Source organism: Paralichthys olivaceus, chromosome 10 (assembly GCF_024713975.1).
Source record: "Paralichthys olivaceus isolate ysfri-2021 chromosome 10, ASM2471397v2, whole genome shotgun sequence".
Classification (NCBI taxonomy): domain Eukaryota; kingdom Metazoa; phylum Chordata; class Actinopteri; order Pleuronectiformes; family Paralichthyidae; genus Paralichthys; species Paralichthys olivaceus.
Genome location: NC_091102.1, coordinates 10,495,468 through 10,514,331, shown reverse-complemented (window position 1 = coordinate 10,514,331; position 18,864 = coordinate 10,495,468). Strand labels below are relative to the sequence as shown.

The 18,864-nt window shown below is 41.9% G+C and overlaps 4 protein-coding genes across 4 annotated transcripts; all 4 read left to right on the top strand.

Annotated features, from left to right (window-relative positions):
* The first annotated feature begins 851 nt into the window (after window positions 1-851).
* On the top strand, window positions 852-3,208 carry hoxd12a (homeobox D12a). The gene is made up of 2 exons (XM_020089806.2): window positions 852-1,580; window positions 2,060-3,208. The coding sequence occupies exons 1-2, from the start codon at window positions 1,019-1,021 to the stop codon at window positions 2,296-2,298; spliced, it is 801 nt and encodes a 266-aa protein (XP_019945365.1). The 5' UTR covers window positions 852-1,018; the 3' UTR covers window positions 2,299-3,208.
* A 4,116-nt stretch (window positions 3,209-7,324) lies between these two features.
* hoxd11a (homeobox D11a) lies at window positions 7,325-11,464 on the top strand. The gene is made up of 2 exons (XM_020089921.2): window positions 7,325-8,425; window positions 9,084-11,464. The coding sequence occupies exons 1-2, from the start codon at window positions 7,813-7,815 to the stop codon at window positions 9,317-9,319; spliced, it is 849 nt and encodes a 282-aa protein (XP_019945480.1). The 5' UTR covers window positions 7,325-7,812; the 3' UTR covers window positions 9,320-11,464.
* A 648-nt stretch (window positions 11,465-12,112) lies between these two features.
* Window positions 12,113-15,272, top strand: hoxd10a (homeobox D10a). Its single transcript, XM_020089917.2, has 2 exons — window positions 12,113-13,744; window positions 14,496-15,272. The coding sequence occupies exons 1-2, from the start codon at window positions 12,973-12,975 to the stop codon at window positions 14,768-14,770; spliced, it is 1,047 nt and encodes a 348-aa protein (XP_019945476.1). The 5' UTR covers window positions 12,113-12,972; the 3' UTR covers window positions 14,771-15,272.
* Window positions 15,273-16,700: 1,428 nt separating this feature from the next.
* On the top strand, window positions 16,701-18,634 carry hoxd9a (homeobox D9a). The gene is made up of 2 exons (XM_020089919.2): window positions 16,701-17,550; window positions 18,005-18,634. The coding sequence occupies exons 1-2, from the start codon at window positions 16,974-16,976 to the stop codon at window positions 18,247-18,249; spliced, it is 822 nt and encodes a 273-aa protein (XP_019945478.1). The 5' UTR covers window positions 16,701-16,973; the 3' UTR covers window positions 18,250-18,634.
* Window positions 18,635-18,864: the final 230 nt, after the last annotated feature.

The window sequence follows — 18,864 nt, the reverse complement described above, 5'->3', positions numbered from 1 at the left end:
AGATCCTTTTCTTTACACCCGAAAATAGTAAAATTCCCTTTTTCTCGGACAGATAAGTTTTAATATCAAATATGACTTTAAGATAAGTGCATTTAGTTTTTACAGAAGCCTTATATATATATAGGACAGTTTGTAAACAAGATATTTACATGATTCCTAAAACTAAATCTTCCTCAGAGCTTCACACTGGAGGTTTATTCATTTTTTTTCTCCTTGAATGTGTATTTTTTTCGAAATACGGATATTTCATCATGTGTGTTGTCTTCAGCTCATGGAGCTCCGTGGCGAACTCGAGCATAAAGGCCGCATTGTTTACTGGGGAGGGTCCGCAGGAACAGTGCGCACATCCAGGGCTCCAGTGTTCTTTGAAATAAGCAGTGGTCCTCCAGTGTGTGGGGGGGAAAGGGGGATTTTTATGATTGTGATGATGTATTACAATGCAAATATGCATTGTAACGTGGTTAGTGTATCATATGGTGTATTTAAGGCATTGCATTGTGCATTGGTTCGCTTCATTTCTATCTATGCAAGAAAACATTTTTAAGAGCAAATCATTATTTTATAATCATTCTAAATGTGTCATATTTAGGGTGTGGGTTATTCATTGCCTTAGGACTGTTCTCTTGTGCATGCATGGCCCTGCATTTCTCCCTGCAGCCTATGGCTCAGTCTATAGTCACATTGTTATTGCTCATGTCACAGCACCAAAATAAAACCCGTGGTCATGTGACCCTGAAACTGACAGAAGCCTAAGAATTCTTTAGATGTGACGCGTTTTTTTTCAGTGTAAATATAGAGCACTGCACGCAGGGTTTGAATTGAACCTCCATCCTCCACCCACAATACCCAAATATTTCCTCATGGAGTATTTGCTTTGCAGTGTTGGAGCAAGGGTGGAGCGCAACAACATATTTTGCATATCACGTGACGCCGTATTAACAAATCAACAATTACCCAGGCTTTATTCTTCAGGAGTTGCTAAAAGGCTTTGCAAGAAGACGCGTTTGAGGGGAGCTCCATGGAAATGTGTGAGCGGAATCCGTTAAATCCCAGCTACGTTGGTTCTCTGCTGAATTTTGCTCCACCTGATTCGCTATATTTCTCCAACTTGCGGGGCAATGGAGCCCACATACCCGGGCTGCATCAGCTCCCGTACAACAGGAGAGAGGTGTGCACGCTCCCGTGGACTTCCTCAAGTTCGTGCACGTCCAGAGGAGCACAGCCAGCAGCCGCACAGAGCCGCGCCTTCGGAGGCTACTGTCCGCCGTTTCTGTCCAGCTCCGTGTCTCTGAACTCCTCCGGCGGACACATCAGGGCGCATTTGGAGGAGCCCGTGCGGTGCTTCCAGGACGTTGGGCATAAGGCGGAGGAGGCTGGGAGGAGGGAGGAGGTTTACGCCGGGGAGCACGGGGCGCTGAGTGACGGCGGATACTCGGATGTGCACGGCCGGCCTCACGGTGTTGCGGCCCATACAGATGCGGAGTCAGCAGGCCCGTTAAACGTGAACGGCACCAAGCAGGAGCACGACCCTCTGCAGCCTCCAGCGAGGAACACATGCTCCAGGACCAGTTTTACTGAAGGTTAAGTAGCATTTGTGATCATTTAATGTTTTCTACCATTTCTACGATTAATAATACTGTTTAAAAAACCCACCATGATATTACAAGAATGATTTGATATGTTTGTGTCTTATTTTATGGCAACAACTCTTTATCCAGTATTACGCGTCATCATCATGGAAATATTGTTAAATAAGAATTATATTTAGGCCATATAGTAGGGTCACTTTATTTCTCCTATAGCATCAGTTTTATTATATATATTAATATTCATAGAATGTCCAAATAGATGCTACTGCTCATTGCAATAGCCCTGTTTTCACATTCACACTGTAGGCGTGCTTCCATGGGTTAGCAATATTAAACCGTATTTTTGTAAGGCACTAGCAGCTCTATGTATAAGCAGTGCCACTGGGAGCTTTTATTTCCCTACAGAGCTTCTAACTGTTGCTGAAGTTGGTGTTAATTTAAAAGTGAAAAACTCTGCCTCTCCTCTCAAGGTGCCCCGTGGTGCTCTTCACAAGTGAAAATCCGCAAGAAGAGGAAGCCTTACTCGAAGCCACAACTGGCTGAACTTGAGAACGAATTCATGATGAACGAGTTCATCAACAGACAGAAGCGCAAGGAGCTGTCGAACAGACTGGACCTGAGCGACCAGCAAGTGAAAATATGGTTTCAGAACCGCAGGATGAAGAAGAAGCGGCTCATGATGCGCGACCAGGCTTTCTCCGCGTACTGATGCGATGACCTTTGGACTTGATCGTGACCAGCAGCGCACAGAATATGTTGTGTTGTGTGTGTATGGTATGAATGTTGCAGCACCTCACGAGCCCTCTCGGTTTTAAGGCATTGACATGTATTTATAAATAAGTAAAGTGTTTACAGTCAAATCACAAAATGTTTTACAGTTTTATCAATGATCACACAATGAGTTCAGGAATATTAATAGTAGCCTAATTTAAAAAGAGATTACAGATTAGATTTTACGCAGTGTTCGTCATTGACTGGGATTCCTCAAATGCGCAGGAGGCCTCCTGATGGGCCGTAATGCGTTTAAAATAAACCTGTGAGACTAATTCTTTCTCATTCAACACAAGCGTTACTCCAGTTTAATCAGGATTATAGTCCAGTCTGTCTTTGTGTTTTTATAAATTGGCCTGCGCATGAAGTGTAGGCCCAAACAGTCAAGTTCATGTTTACCGACGGATGGAACGTAAACAAAAAGTCAGTATTTCAAATATTATATAGCTGCATGTCTTATCCCCCCCACCCCTTCCCAGTTTATTGTGAGTCTGTTAGAATAAGTAACGTTACATTTTGTTCCATGTGTGACCGCGTCCACATTCAAGGTCGCTTGTATGGAGGAGAAACAATGCGACGCTTTCAGTGGTGGAAAGTGTTTTTTCTTTAAATGTCTGTAAAACAACGCGAGTTTGTGGATGTGAAACGTTCTGGTTGTCTTCCACATTTCCACTGTGCTGAAGTAAGATTTGATTTTCATCTTTAAACTTGGTTTTTGTGTCGCTAAACAAACAAACCAACATGGTTGTACAATACCACATGAGATTGCATTGGAATCACTCTTGCTTTGAAACTCTGTCCTTTATAACTATACTTGATTAATATTAAATAAAGATATTTAAACTTCGGATTGGACTCAATTTAGAATATCATTCCATAAAGCATGTTATTGGTAGATATTAATATGTGAATGCGACCGGTCATCTCTTTACGCACGGACCACAGATCTTGAAAAGTACCCGCAACCCGAGATAAATTATAAATACTCCATTCTTTATAACTATACTAGATTAATTTAATAAAGATATTCAAACTTCTGATTGGAATCATTTTAAATATAATTCCATAAAACCTGTTATTCGTAAACATGAAAATGTGAATACGACCCTCCAGCTCTTTACGCAGGGATCAGAGATCTTGTAAAGTAGCCGCAACCTGAGAAGAAACCCATTCATAAATAAAGAACATATTGAATACCCTGTAAATAACTTATTGAACATCATATGAGTCGTTTTATATTTTTAAACAGGTAATTAAACCTCGAATTTAATCCATAGCGAGGCTCCACTTTTACAGATTTGCAAATTCAGGATCTTTCAGTCAGGCGGTCACTATTTGTTCAAAATATTCATTTTTTTGAGCTTATGTAAACCTCGTACCACAAAATGTTAGGAACTATTTCTAAACTGGAGGTCAGAGGGATTTATCCAGAAAACCTCGATGGTCATGTCTGCGGCGATGGAAGAGAAACCGCGTATGCCATTGTCCTTATACCTCTTCCTTAAGATAAACAGAATAGTCCTCACCTCATAAAAGTGTGTATGGATAAATAAATACATAATGCATAATGAAAAATATTTTTCTGTTATACCCAAAATCTTTAATTTTGAATGAGTGGGGATGAGCAACCCCCATCTTACAATTTAACGTCCTGGTTTGCAGCTTTCCCATTTGCACATATCTGTCCTCGTCTTTTCAAAAAGAGAAGTACACATTTTCATATAGTCACACTGCTTCAGCAATATTTTATCATAATCATCCAGTTTATTCTTATTTGTAAATTCATTCGCTAATACATCAAAATAGTACTTTGAAATATTCCTATATTTTCTGACGTTTGGCTCCTATGTGCTATAGTAATATTTGGCTCTCCTCCTTAGCACTGATGCGTAATTCCTGCTCTCAGTCGAAGCATAACACAGCAGCAGTTCACAGCCACAGCCAAGACCTCCGCACGTCAGTTGGAACAAGGGGTAGATTCTGTGGCTGTGACCAAATGGATCTGGTGCCACTCAAAAGTTTTTAATTTTACTGTGCACGTTACACACATTTTGAATGCGGTTTATGCGCCAAATGAGTTTACTCTGTGCGTATTAGAAGACATTTTAGGGAACTATATGTGTTTTGTGACAATATTTAGGAGTTTATATTTTCCCAAAACACTTCACTGTTATGTTAAGTGTTCTCTTTCCACATTTTGGTTGTGAATTGACAATATTTAAACCGAATGCTCAGCCTGAAAGCAGAGATTCAGATATGCAGCAGAGATTCAAGATGCAGCTATCTCAGAATAAACCAACCACCAACAGATAGGAAACCTTACAGGAGACTGCATCTAATAATGGTCCCTCCCATTGCATCGTCACCACGTCATCATCACCTCATTACTGCTATTTTCGTGTCTCTGTAACACTGCAGTCATATTATAGCTTCATGAAAGTCACAGTAACATTTCAATCCTGTAATTTGTAATGATATGCGAAGAAATGTGTTTTCCATCAGAGTGACAGTTCTCAGATCATCACTCTTCTGCGTTTTCGGCCGAGGGCTTTTATTTTGTAGAGCAGTATGGGCTAAATGCGTCCGTTTTAACCTTCACAGTTGTTGAGTTTTTTTTAATGTAGAATATGTGTATTCTGCGCCCATAGGCTGCCGGCCTGTTGTTCCACAGCTTCTCTGCCTCCTATAGTTTAAAATCCTTACCACACGCCATACTTCACCTACTGTTAGTTTTTATTGCTCGGACTATTTTGAAGAGCTGTACGCTGAGTTTTCTCTGTGTGCAACACGTAACGTTTTCTCTCTGTATTTGTTACTTTATTGCTTAACTGCCAAACGCAGACAGACTGCGCCATAGCTCAAGCTCCTTTCAGATTGTGGGGGCGCCAAAACAAAGTTAAGGTCAAGTTAGTAGGACGTGCATCAATTCTAACCACAATATTCGCACAAAGTAGTTTATTTGTAAGCTTGTGGTTACATAAAATAATGTCTTACTCATGATGTGAACGATTTTGAAGTGGTATCTTACATGAATTTGGTCAATAGAAGCATCAAAGTGAAGATTACGCACAGCAACAAGATGTTTTCGACTTTGAGTTCAAAATATCAACCTTTCCAGTACAGAATAATTATAAATGTGAAATATTAAAGTGAATCATCCAAAGCACATTTTTAATTTGTAGTGCAGTCATGGAGGATACCCGTAATCTTAGTTATTGCACAAGTTGCATTTTCCAGTCATTCTAAGGTACAAAAGTGAACAGTAAAAAATACAATATTATGTAATAATTGGGTAAGACATTTAAAAAAAAAAAAAATACTGTGCTTCACAACAAATAAAAATACTGAGAAGTGACCCTCAACAGGTCCAGGTTCCCCAAACTCTATCTATTTTAAAGGTTATTCAGTCTTGACGTTTAGGATTTCACTGCAATGTTTTCCTCTCTGCGTTTTTCTGGACTATGAACAGTGGTGCGTGTTAAGTGCCCGAGGGCTTTCAACGTGAAGTATAGTGAAGGGCTGCAGGCTGAGAAGACGACCACAAAGCTGATTTTACCCCCCAATAACAATAAACCTAGTTTCCTTACAGCTTCTTCCACATTGTGTGTGTGTGTGTGTGTGTGTGTGTGTGTGTGTGACCTTCAAGCTCAAAGCAGTGAACGATCTGCGTCTTTGGCCACAGTTACACTGAGCTACAATTAGAACAGAGGGCGACTTTGTGGTCACTGATTCAGGCCTGTGAAAACCATTAAGTGCTTTGCTTTTAATTTAATGTTTTTCTGTCTTATTCTGTAGTTTTTTATGAGAAGAATGGAGATAAAATCATACTCACTCATGCAATATTATTGGTGGAAGATATGACGTTTATCCGTTCACCAGAAGTTGTGCCTCCGTTTTATCCCACCAACATGCAGGGAGGCCTAAACACTGCAGGGATCTCTGCTCTGGCGCAATAAACAGATTTGGGCGCAGCGGCTTGTTGGTGAATTCTTGTTGGACATCACCTGGACCACAGACGGTCAAAGCTGTATAATTTTTTTCTGGACTTGGCCATGGTGTGCTCAGTGATTCATGCTTGCAAGTTGACTTGAGTTCCAAAATCCACTTTGCAAGAGCGCACACCGTGCTCTGTTGGATTTGGGTGCGTCCAAAAACGCGTTCCTAAGCATTCAACATTAAGGTGCTGGCAATGAAAATAAAGACGATGCAACAAATGTTTTAGCATTCCAGTGCGAGAGGTAGAGGCAAATGTGTGAGAGTGCATGCTGAACAATAGAATGTGTCACAGTGCGTAATGGCACAGCAGTTTTGCAGTATTTACTTTATTGTGCATGAGCTTTTTTGCACCGTGATGCACGTAAATGTGACAATGAATTCATTACATTTACATTACATATTATTTATCTCAATCTTTTATCCAAAGCGACTTACTATAAGTTCATTCAACCATTAGGGTACAAACCCCGAACAGCAATAATCATGTAGGTACAATAGCTTCAAATAGCCAAACTACAAGTGCTAAATGTAAGTGCAGCATAACTTAGCTTATTTTATTTTATTTTTTATAAACACCAGAGTTGACGATGGTTATTAGACATCATCTTCTTAACCAAGGTGTAGTCTAATCTATTATTCTAGTATTCAAATATTTATTTCGTGTGTGCTTATTTAACTCTCCTCCAACTATCATGGTGCTTGGTGTGTTATATGCAATTAACCCTAAAGTGTATTTGCATAAAAACTGACTTAATGAGACAGACACACACACACACACACACACACACACACACACTTCTGCAGTACTGTGTTACCGTGCAGCAGCAATGCACACACACACACACACACACACACACACACACACACACACACACACACACACACGCCTTCACCCACATTGGCCTTGGTGCCATTCTCCTCAAGCGTTGCGTCTTACAGGGAGGTCAACTCCAATGTTTGTAGTCTAACTGTTGCCGCAAACAAACATGCCTCCTCCCCAAAAGAGCGCCACTCTAGCGGAATGCGCCTGTGCGGCTGTCATTACATGTCATTACAAGATGGAGAAGGTGCTGCTGTAGAGCTTTAAATCAAATATTCCAGCAGTGGTTCACAAATTTTCTTTTTTTCTTCCCTGAGCTATAGGGCAAGAAGGCTGGAGAGGAGTTTCCTCTGCAGCCAGGGAGCCAATGAAGTCTCTCGTATGCGCTCACATGAGTTTCTCCGGACAGGTTTTAATGACTGATATTATGTATGGTAATTTCTTAGCTGGATCACATGACACAATTACCTCAAGAATCGATCAAGATGTATTGCAGGTCTGCCTACGTTTCCGATTTTTTCTCCCTGGCGGGGTCTTTCCACGCGCCCGCGGTGCTATAGATGGACAAAGTTTAGCACAGTCGAGCTGCCAATTCCTCTCCTCCCTTTTTGCACAGAGGGAAAGGGAAGCAGAGATATGACGGAATACGATGATCGCAGCTGTGCGTCAAATATGTATTTACCGAGCTGCACTTATTACGTTTCGACGCCCGATTTCACATCAGTCTCGTCGTTTCTACCGCAGACCACTTCGTGCCAGGTCAATTTCCCCTATTCCCCCAACATAGCCCAAGTCCAACCTGTACGAGAGGTCGCTTTCAGGGATTATGGACTGGACCATCCTAGCAAATGGCACTACAGGGGCAATTACGCGTCGTACTACTCAACGGACGAGATAATGCACCGGGACTTGATCCAGTCCTCGGGCAGCAGGGCGGAAGTGATCTTCAAAAACGAGTCCTTGTACGGCCACCACGGAGGGACGAGCTCGCCGTGCAATTTCTTCACCGGTGTCGGCCGCAACGGGGTGCTCCCCCAGGGCTTCGACCAGTTCCTGGACACCCCTAACTCGGACAAGCTCGGCGCGGAGCTCCCCAAACAAAAGACAGACTCTGCTGCGCCCGGAGATGCTGCGAACAACAACAACGACACCGAGTCTTTAACCAAACTCGAGCAGGACAAAGCGGACCCGAGCGGGAGCGTGGACGAGGACTCATCCTCCAACTGCGGCGACAAGAGCAGCCAACAGAGTAAGTCACCCTTTTCCTCCTCTTTTGTCCTACAAGGTGTTCACCCAGAGACAATAGCAGTGTCTGCACCGCACTATGCGTCCTCTACTGTGGCCGTGCACGGTTATGTGGCTCCTTTATAAGCATGCAAACGCTTTTTATATCCCAATAAGATCTACTTTACGCTTGTAAAGGTATTTACTGTGGGAAACAGTCAAGTAACCGTGGTTTAAAGGTTACCTGGCGTCTAGTAACAGTAAGAGGTTGGTGGAATTGATTTTTATTGGCAGAGAACTGGAAATAAAATATGCATCTTTTTATTAAAGTTAATATAATTTGCTTATAGGCAGCGTTGTGCAGATATAGCGACACTTAAAGGGGAATAAATCTCCAAACAGCAACGTATGCGTAAAATCCAGTGCAATATAAGTTCATTTTGATGCTAATTTCTCTAGTGGTGGTGTGTGTAGCCTGAGTCTGTGTGTGTGCGTGTCTGAGTGTATGTGTGTGTGTCTGAGTGTGTGTGCAAAGAAAGAGAGGGGCCTTTTTGTTCACCATTTGGTGTATAACTATCTGCAACACGTTAAGTGGACTTAAGTTCAAATTTACAACATTTTATGACATGATGTTCATTTCTGTCAACATTGTTTTCACGCTTTTACTTATTTTCTTCCTGCAGGTTCATCGACCAAGTCGAGGAAGAAGAGGTGCCCTTACACCAAATACCAGATCCGAGAACTTGAACGAGAGTTTTTCTTCAACGTGTACATTAACAAGGAGAAGCGGCTGCAACTGTCCAGGATGTTAAACCTGTCGGATCGACAGGTGAAGATCTGGTTTCAGAACAGACGCATGAAGGAGAAAAAGCTCAACCGCGACCGCCTACAGTATTTCACCGGGAACCCTTTATTCTGATGCATGTGACACACACACACACACACATACACTACATTTTTCAAAGACTGCTCTCCTCTGTACATATGAACCCTGATCATCCTCTTTTTATTCCAAAAAATTCTGGCATTTAAAAAAAAAAAATCAAACAAGATGCCATAATTTTTATGTTTATGTTTTTGCATTACAATCCAATAATACATTTATTTATTTGTGTTCATATATTTTTTTTTCGCGTTACTGGCAATTGAATATCTCTGCAAAGCGCGAGCTGTGCTTTGAAATAATTTATATAAACCCTATAATATGTAGCCTTCTTCCTTGTGTACTGTATGTGCATTTATAAAGACGCATGTAATGTACGTTGTGGTGTGAAATAAAGTAGACACGAAAAAAATATGTATCGTCATATAGTCACGAAACCTGTCACATGATCCATATATGTGAGATTACATGGAGGGAGTTCTCAGGCCTGTTTGGTCCAGTTATTTTCTTTCCCTTTCAAACACTAGATTGTTTACTAAACCTTGAACCGTCTAGACAGTACAATAAAAGCAGCTGTAAATGTCTAAATAGGGGGCTATTGGACTTTGGTGTCCCAACCCCCAGACCACAAGAAGACTGTTGTTATTTTTCACCTCCTTGTCTCAAAAGTAGTTTCACCCAGGCTGTAGATACTTTGGAGAATTCAGGAGTTAAGCTTTCTCCGTATCTCGCCCGAATTTGGCGCATTCTGGCATCCATGGGGGGGGGGGGGGGGGGGGGGTTTAAATGTAGCACATTTAAGAATCGCCATTTGAAAAGATAAGTACATTCACCCGCGAGTGAATCTGCTTGTGCGTTTTTCAAAATGGACGAAATGTGGATTTTGACGCAGAGGATGAAGGGAAAAGGCGCATTTTCCTCTTTGTTTTATTAATGCAGGTGGACCAGCTCCATAATAAGAACCTAAGGTGATTATAGGGGACTCATCTCAACGCAATATCTCAGCAGGGTATAATTCTGTAATCACCAAAGAAAATACAAATGCGTTCTCGTGATGCCACCAGATAATTTCCACTCCAGCAACAATTGGACCTCACCCACTCTCCTTGTTTCAGCGAGCTTTATAAAAATAACAACGAAGTGGGATCATTGCTTATTTCATTCACTAGTTTGCCCCAAAAAGGTTGTTAGAGAACTGAGGTTTCATTACGCGTTTAATTGGCTTGTCATCATGTCCCACAGTGAAATTGCATTACCAACTGTGTGGAGGATCTCACTCTGATTCTCTCTGTATCCACATGAGGGCAGACTTGCCACTTTGGCTCGGAGTGGAAATGCAGAGTTCAGCCAATTTAACACCCTGCACGAAAACCAGGAGTAAACCACCCAACACAGGTTTTATTTAGATGTATTTTATTTTTATTCTAACTGCACCCCATTAGCCATAAATATTATATTTTTGCAGCGTTACTATCTTGATGTTTTGGTTAAAAGTCCCCTGGTTTGATATCAAACTGTTAAAGGGTCTATTTTCTGTGGCGCTTTCAGAGCATAAACTGATAATTGTAGCCCAGATTATTTTCCACTCAGTTTAACTTGTGCAAACGCTACGTGGCGTCTTCCACACATGACAACTACATGTGCAAGTCATGTTCAAGTGTTGAGGAAGGACAAGGTAAACAAAAGAAATATAATTCCTCTCGTGTCTTTGTCCTGTGGACCTCACACACTTCGATCTGTACCTGAAGGCCGCACAGGCCACACACATCTGTGGGCTGCAGATATTATGGCATTCTTAGTGGAAATCAATCATGTGCTTTGTTTCTTTTTTATTTTGATTCACGTTGCATCTTTCTGAATCTGTGTAAACTGTCTTTTGTCTGCGTTTGTAGTTTCGATTTTCTTCCATAAGAACAAAGCTCCTCCGAAGAAACGTTGTTGTAGTTTTCATACTTTTTTATTTCCTCCCTTTTTTGTTATCCTTTATTAAACATCACTGTGTATTTGCAATTTATCATTATTGTTATTAATATGGCTGATAGTTGACTATACACGAATAATATACTCCCATATTTTATATTTTTTTACTGCGTCACATGATGTACTAAATCCCAATGTTATGTCTGAGAAATTGTCAAAATAAGCAACATGATAATTAAAGCAAACATAATGTCCGTGTCATCATAAGTCTCACTTACATGTTTACCTTTTCCTCCATTTAAAATCACAGAATATGAAAGGCTGTGTGGGGAAAGTAGATTTTCTAAAGCCTAATTTTAATGATTAAAATGAAGAGTTTATTAGTTCTATGCCTTTCATTGTGTATTTTGCGATGTCGTTGATTTGCACATGTTTATTTAAAAACAACTTTTAATACCCAACACGGAAACAACTAATACGATATCTACACACCGCAAACACGTATGATTATTTCAAACTTGCCGCAAGGCCAAGGATATAATTATTTCAACTTACTATATTCTATTTTTGTAAAAACCAAAGGAGTCATTAAATTAACCGTGGCTTCTCATCTTTAACATTTTTCCCTTTTTTTTTACTCTAACATTTTAATTGAATCCCCTCTCAGTTGAGAGTCTAAGTCTTTGTATTACACACATTTTCCTTCCTCTGCAAACAAAAACGATGGAGCCCTGCAAAGATAGTCCCCATGACTGTGAACGCACCGCCACCTAAAGCAGATTCCTCTTTTTTTTTAGTTTTGCATTTGAACGTCTAAAAATAAACTTGTGACGAATTGCGAACAGCGGCTGTTGACGTCAATGGCGTGTGCAAATGATAAAAATAACTTTAAGACACATTTCTATGTGCGTTAGATGGACTTTATTTCACAAACAGTATTGACCTTCATATACAAGCACAGCTTGGAGTGACTGATTGCTCGAAGTTTGAATGGTGGATTGTCCAGGTGGTTTATTCTAACGCTGACATGTTGCAGGAAATGTGAAAGTCTTTATTTTCGACTGAACTCGACAACATTTGAAAAACATTTGTGCAAATGAGCATAAAGCAAAATACAAAACCCTGAATTAGTTTTCACTAAGAGCAAGTATATTTACAGCAAAACATTTTATCAATTTAATTCTTAGTTGAAGTGAAAATATTGGAGAGAGTTAATTTGGGTTTGGAGACATTTCAATTATTAACATGAATAAAAAACACTATTAGTCTGCAGTTGTCGACTATGCGCCATGCAGGCAGCATGCACACACACACATACAAGCACGCACACACACACATATGTACATCCTTAGTCTTTCACACAAAGAGACAAATGTCCTCTGGGTGTTTCGCACGGACTCTGCAGAGCCTCGGTGGCGGAGCGGGTCCAATATGAAAGTCTGCGTCTGCCTCCAATTCAAATCAAACGTGATAATTGCCTGAGTTTTATTGAGCAGCCTGCGTGTGTGAAAGTCCCGCGATGCCCCCGCGTTGTGTGTTCAGACCAATTTCAAGTCCGCGTCGTAGGTGTCGCTGTTGACCACGTCTGCATCCGCGGCGCAGAGCGAGTGCGGGGAGAGAGGAGGCTGCGTCTCAAGGCCATTTTCAAATCTCATTGGTGGGCTCGTCATGTGGTCGGGAGGCATCCTGACTTGCAGGGAGATTGTTTTTCCTAGATATGTCAGCTTCCACAGGACATCTCTCTCCTCCAAAGAGCTTAACCCCCAAAAATGTCCTTCCCCGGTAGCTCTCCTGCGGCCAACACCTTCTTGGTGGACTCTTTAATTGGTGCGTGCAGGACGGACAGCTTCTACTCCGGCAGCAGCAACATGTACATGCCGTCCGGCTCAGACATGGGAACTTACGGAATGCAAACCTGTGGACTCCTGCCGTCTTTCGGCAAGAGAGGGGAGCTCAACCACCAAAACATGGGCATGAACGTGCACTCCTACATACCTCAACTAGATAACTGGACTGATCCGAGCAGACCCTGCAGGATAGAGCCGTCAAGTCAGATGACAAACTGTTCATTCTCACAGAGCATAAAGGAAGAGAGTAACTGCTGCATGTACTCCGATAAGAGAGTGCAAAAAGTCAGCCTGACAGAAGTCCCTGCTTATCCCAATGTCGCCCCCGAGTCCTGTCCCGTCGACGGCCCCGAGATCCCGGTGCCGGGCTATTTCAGACTGAGCCAAACTTACGCGAATGGGAAGCACCAGGACAACTACTGCCATGAGCCGCCGAGTCCAAACCCAACACTGATGCAGCTCAGCCGGCTCACCCCAAAACCGCAGTCCACTTCCTCCACGTCCTCCACGTCGTCTAATTTTGCAGAGGTCGAGAAGAAAAGTGAGGACTTGCGGCACGACCCCGAGAACTCCAGGACCCCGGTACCCGCAGAGAGTCCGGATCCAAAGTCTGGCTCGGAGGAGAAGAGCTGCTCCGTGGACATGGAGGCGCCGGTATCCAGTCCTGAGCTGCTGCAGCAGAAGGAAGGGAAAGGTGGGTTGGCTGCAAATGAATGCTTTTATCTTTGTGGCGCTGTGTTGAGAGAAGGCTCGAGCATCATAAAACCAAGTATAAAACACAAACAACCCCGAAAGTCGTAATGTTTAATGAGAGTCTTTCTCAAGTTGCAGTTATAGGCAGCAGAGAATGGTTTTTACCATGCAGCATGCAGACTCTGACCCCTTCCTTTAACTCAGACATTTAAATTCTTACATTGTATTTTTTTAAATAGATATAGCATGCTTTATTTTAAAATGCATTGTACTATTGCGTTATTTCTAGACTCTCGTGCTGTACTTGTAATCCTATTATCAATCTCTGCGGTGTAAATTAAAAATGCAGGCTCTTTAATAAATTGGTGCATTTGCAGCCACAGTGCACAGTTCAGTTCCTGCAGCCTGGCAACATATCAAAAACCACTGTGTTTGAAATTCAATTTCCAATGGAGTACTTTGAGCATTGCATTAATTACACGTTAATATATTTAATATTTAATCCAATTAATGGATTTTTTTTATCATCGTCCTTCAAGCTGCACGTATACAGGTGTAATCCCCCGTGTGCGCTTTGATCAGTTGGGGTTTGATTTCATTTCTCTTTTATTAGTGGTGGCACGGTCGTGACTAATAACATCCGCTGCATATGAATTATTCTGGGATGGTGTTGTTATATTGTGTTATTTCCCATGAGGAGAGGTGTGAAGCAGCAGGTGAGGCTAAAAATAAATGTGTGTGAATCTCCACAGATTGCAAGAGCGACACGCCGACCAGCAACTGGTTAACAGCGAAGAGTGGGAGAAAGAAGAGATGCCCTTACACAAAGCACCAGACCTTGGAGTTGGAGAAGGAGTTTCTCTTCAATATGTATCTGACCCGAGAGCGCCGCCTAGAGATCAGCCGGTGCGTCAACCTGACTGACAGGCAGGTCAAGATCTGGTTTCAGAACCGCAGGATGAAGCTGAAGAAGATGAACAGGGAAAACCGCATCCGTGAACTGACCTCAAATCTCACCTTTTCGTGAGCTCGCATGCTCTCAGTGGTTAAAGCTGTTTTTTTTTATATGTCTCTTCGTGTTCAGTTCAGTTCACTTTTTGGTGGCATTGGACGTTCATTCTCAATTTCAGCGAAACTGTGACTATATATATTTCAGTACTTTGTATGGCATCTTGTATTCTATTTGTTTCATTTATTATTTTGTTATTGTATCACATCAGGGTAAGATTTTGTGTTGTTAAATTATTGGAGACTTCTTCCTCTCCCCTCTGCCCGTATATGGATATAAATCTATTGTGTCGGGGTGGTGGTGGTGAGCTGTGTGTGGGAAAAGACGTTGCTTTTATTTCAGTCATGAAAGCACATTTATTGTCGTATAGTGCAACATTTGTTTTACAGTGTGTGCAAGCCATTTGCTCAGTAGTGAAATGTTTCTATGGGCCTTTTAAAAGTGAAGGAAAACAGTGTTAATCTGTGAATTTACTGCATGTTTGTGGCATGTATCTTGCAATAAATAGATTGTCAAATAAGTTTGTTTTCCTTTTTGTTCATGTTGTGGTCCAACAACTGTCATTTATCGGTATTTGCTGCACCGAAGTGGAAATGTGTGGTATTGCTTGCTTTCATGCAGGAACTATTTCTCCTTAAAACGCTTAAAATCGGGAGGAGGAAAATATGTTTTCTGAATGAGGCTCTACTTTAATGAAAGTTGAAAAGTGGCATCCAAACATTTTGCTAATATGTTCCTGATTTAACTGACGGGATACAGTTTGATATAACTTCTTGCAAAGGTAAGTATTTTTTGATTATATCTCTTTTACGCACAGTACCACCGTTTTTACGCACGCATTTTTAAGATGTTAGGAGAAAACTCCTAATCTACCATCACATGTTTTCAAGAAATTACACTTCCCTCAAGCTAAACAGAGAAGAAAATACTGCTATTTGTTAAACTAAATTAAAAAAGATTCAATAAATGATCTAAATAACAGAAAGGTTGCAGCCTTTTGTGCCGTTCTCTTCCACTCGTCTGTTTCTGTGTATAAGGAAAGCTGCAGCAGAGACGCACAGGGGCGGGGGTCTTGTAATCAAATAAATATGCAGTTGCTTTTATTTGCAGGTCTGTTTGTAACTAAACTAACCGTCTACAGGACTCATCAGGCGGGGTAAGTACGTTCAAGCACAAATTCACAGACACGAATCGCCTCTTCCTCCCTGTACGAGGGTCGCAGGCCTCAATATCCACGTTGTACTCCTTATTGGCATCACTTATTTGATCCTTATGCGTGATAAAATAACATAAAGCTGCAGATCTGACTCATACTGCAACTATAGTACTTTCATTCTGGAGTGATTGTAAAAATAAATCTGCTTCACAACACGCAAAAACGTACCTTCTTTTTTAATCCAAGTGAATTTAAGCCATTACTTTTAAATTACATCTTTCACGCAGCAATATACAGATGTACTTATCCTCTTCAAGTCTCCTTTTTATTGACGGCATGTATAATCACACGCACCTCATAAAACATTTATTGATACATAAAGGCATTATTGCCTTCCTTTGAATTAATGCAATCATTTTCACAACTGCCATTTCCGGCTCGACTTTTTAAAAAATTAAAGCAACCCAGAAAAATATGTTTCCTGGCCGAAATATTAACAATGGATCCGCCGCATTGTGTGAAAAGGGGGGAAATGGCGTCTGTTATTTTACAGCATGTTATTACATCTATTTTACGAGGACCCCGTCAGTCTATAAACCATTTTACTGGCATTGAGGGTATCGGGACGATATTATAAGAGTTTTCCTCAAATATTGAGATGCAGAGAATCCGTCTTGGTGAAGTGAGTGTGTGTTTGTGTGTGTGTGTGTGTGTGCGCGTGGGAAGGGGGGGGTCTTATTCCTTTTTTGTATTGTTGCAACATCCTGCAGCCTCAAGCTCATGAGAAACGGAGAAAAAAAATCATTTGCATTTATTTGAGCGATGGTTTTCTCCCTCAAGTCACATCTGACGGAGCTTTTTATTATTTGCGAAATGAAAAGCGAAATTAAACCTGACGAGGAAAAGAAAAAAAACCGAGGGAGCCCGGACAGGATTGATTTACTTGCTGTATTGGTAAATATGACCACGTGATCCATGTAACCAATCCCTGTAGATGCAGGCCAAGCAAAAATACCATGATTGTTCATAGAGGGAAGCTTCCCGTAACAGTGCAACCCTTATTATATGAGTAGGAAGAGATCAAAAATGTCTTCCAGTGGCACTCTCAGTAACTGCTATGTGGACGCTATCATGGGGCAGGAGCCGGAGGATGTTTACGGCGCTCGCTTTCTCCAGGCTCCACACTCGGTGACCCCGAGGCCGTCAGGTGCCGGGGACAACGCAGACTTCTCCTCTTGCAATTTTGCACCAAAGTCCGCCGTCTTCCCCTCGTCGTGGTCCTCGATTCACCCGCAGGGAATTTATCATCCGTACGCGCACCACCACCATCACCACCACCAGTCCCCGCATCTGCCCGCGTCGGACGGCAGATACGTGGGCGTCCGCTCCTGGATGGACCCCATCTCCAACCACGTTTCGTTCGCCGGATTTCACGCCGGCAGCCGCTCGTACGGGACAAAGCCCGAGGTGCTGCCGCCCAAAGCTGCGGCGGAGTGCGACGCGTTGGAGGCAGAGGCTCGGCCGCTGGAGTTCGCTTGTGCGGCGTCGGAGTGTCCGGAGAAGCCGAGCAAAGAGCACAGTGGCAGCGAGCTGTCGAGCCACAGCGAGCCCAAAGAGGAGAAACAACAACAACTTGACCCAAGTAAGTAAACGAAATAGCCTGTAGTGATTTACAGCCCCAAGAACTGTATGAGCTGGGTGTGTAAAACTGGAGGTTTTACTAACCTATAAAAATGTCTCGAGCTATACCGCGGCTCGGGAAGGGGAGAAAAAACCCACCCTACATGGGTTATTACAGGGGGATCTTAAACTCTTTCATGTTACAGGACACCCAAAATAGATACAGTGCTGCATTTCGATAAGATTTTACCTGAGGGCTGGATTTAGGGAACATTCACTTTCTTCATTTTACAAGAACCCATTGGAAAAAACACGTAAAAGTCTTCTTTACGCATCGTTTATCCCCAAAAATAAATCAGAATTCTCATCTTGCTTTTTATTCCTTGTATTCAATATCACCCAAATTCACTTTGAAACCCATTTACTGAAATTATTTAAGTTGAATTTCAACATGTGCCTCTTGTCTTTCCCCCCAGACAACCCTGCAGCAAACTGGATTCACGCACGCTCCACGAGAAAGAAGCGATGCCCGTACACAAAATATCAGACTTTAGAGCTGGAGAAGGAGTTCCTGTTCAACATGTATCTGACACGAGACCGGCGCTACGAGGTCGCCCGCATACTGAGTTTAACCGAGAGACAAGTGAAGATCTGGTTCCAGAACAGGAGGATGAAAATGAAGAAGATGAACAGGGAGAGGGGCGGCAAGGAGCTGCTATGAGTCCCCTGCTGCTGCTGCCATTTCACACGTTTCCATGTTTGTACCAACTGACGCCATCTGAACCATTACATTTCTTTTTTGGTAGGAGCCTCGATGGCCATTCTTTTAAACTTTCTTTTAGCAAAATGTTGAGTGTGAGTGTCACTACTTGTATGCCCAATGCGCAGGAGTCTGTCCCGGTGAGACTGGTACAGACAGGATCCCTCATCAGAGACTTTAGCCACTCGGAAGTTTTCTGTTTCTATTATTTTCCACACAATCACAAAGTGATGATTGTTGAGCAGTCCCCCTTTCTCCCAAGTAGGAAACGTGCCTATATGTGTATTGCTTTTATAGTTGTTAAGAATTTGGAGTTGTGTATATATAAAACACTTTCACAGCTAAACTACTTTGACTACTGTTTGTCTCAGGACGCACACTATTACGCAGACTGTGGGTGAATACTGACCCTGCGTTGCCTTCTGGAAAAACCTTAAAACAAGAAAATCAAATTCTACATTTCATTTTAAATATATACACGTATATACATATTTCCCTTTAATTAACACATTTGACAACTTTTATTTCCTGCGTGCTGCTGCTATTTTGTGACCTATTTTATTTTATTTCTTCGTA

Bases quoted from the DNA above. Each gene is read 5' to 3' on its own strand.
- hoxd12a (XM_020089806.2), top strand. From the start codon at position 1,019: ATGGAAATGTGTGAGCGGAATCCGTTAAATCCCAGCTACGTTGGTTCT. The intron at 1,581-2,059 runs GTTAAGTAGCAT...TCTCCTCTCAAG, and splicing joins CAGGACCAGTTTTACTGAAG to GTGCCCCGTGGTGCTCTTCA.
- hoxd11a (XM_020089921.2), top strand. From the start codon at position 7,813: ATGACGGAATACGATGATCGCAGCTGTGCGTCAAATATGTATTTACCG. The intron at 8,426-9,083 runs GTAAGTCACCCT...TTCTTCCTGCAG, and splicing joins CGACAAGAGCAGCCAACAGA to GTTCATCGACCAAGTCGAGG.
- hoxd10a (XM_020089917.2), top strand. From the start codon at position 12,973: ATGTCCTTCCCCGGTAGCTCTCCTGCGGCCAACACCTTCTTGGTGGAC. The intron at 13,745-14,495 runs GTGGGTTGGCTG...GAATCTCCACAG, and splicing joins GCAGCAGAAGGAAGGGAAAG to ATTGCAAGAGCGACACGCCG.
- hoxd9a (XM_020089919.2), top strand. From the start codon at position 16,974: ATGAGTAGGAAGAGATCAAAAATGTCTTCCAGTGGCACTCTCAGTAAC. The intron at 17,551-18,004 runs GTAAGTAAACGA...CTTTCCCCCCAG, and splicing joins ACAACAACAACTTGACCCAA to ACAACCCTGCAGCAAACTGG.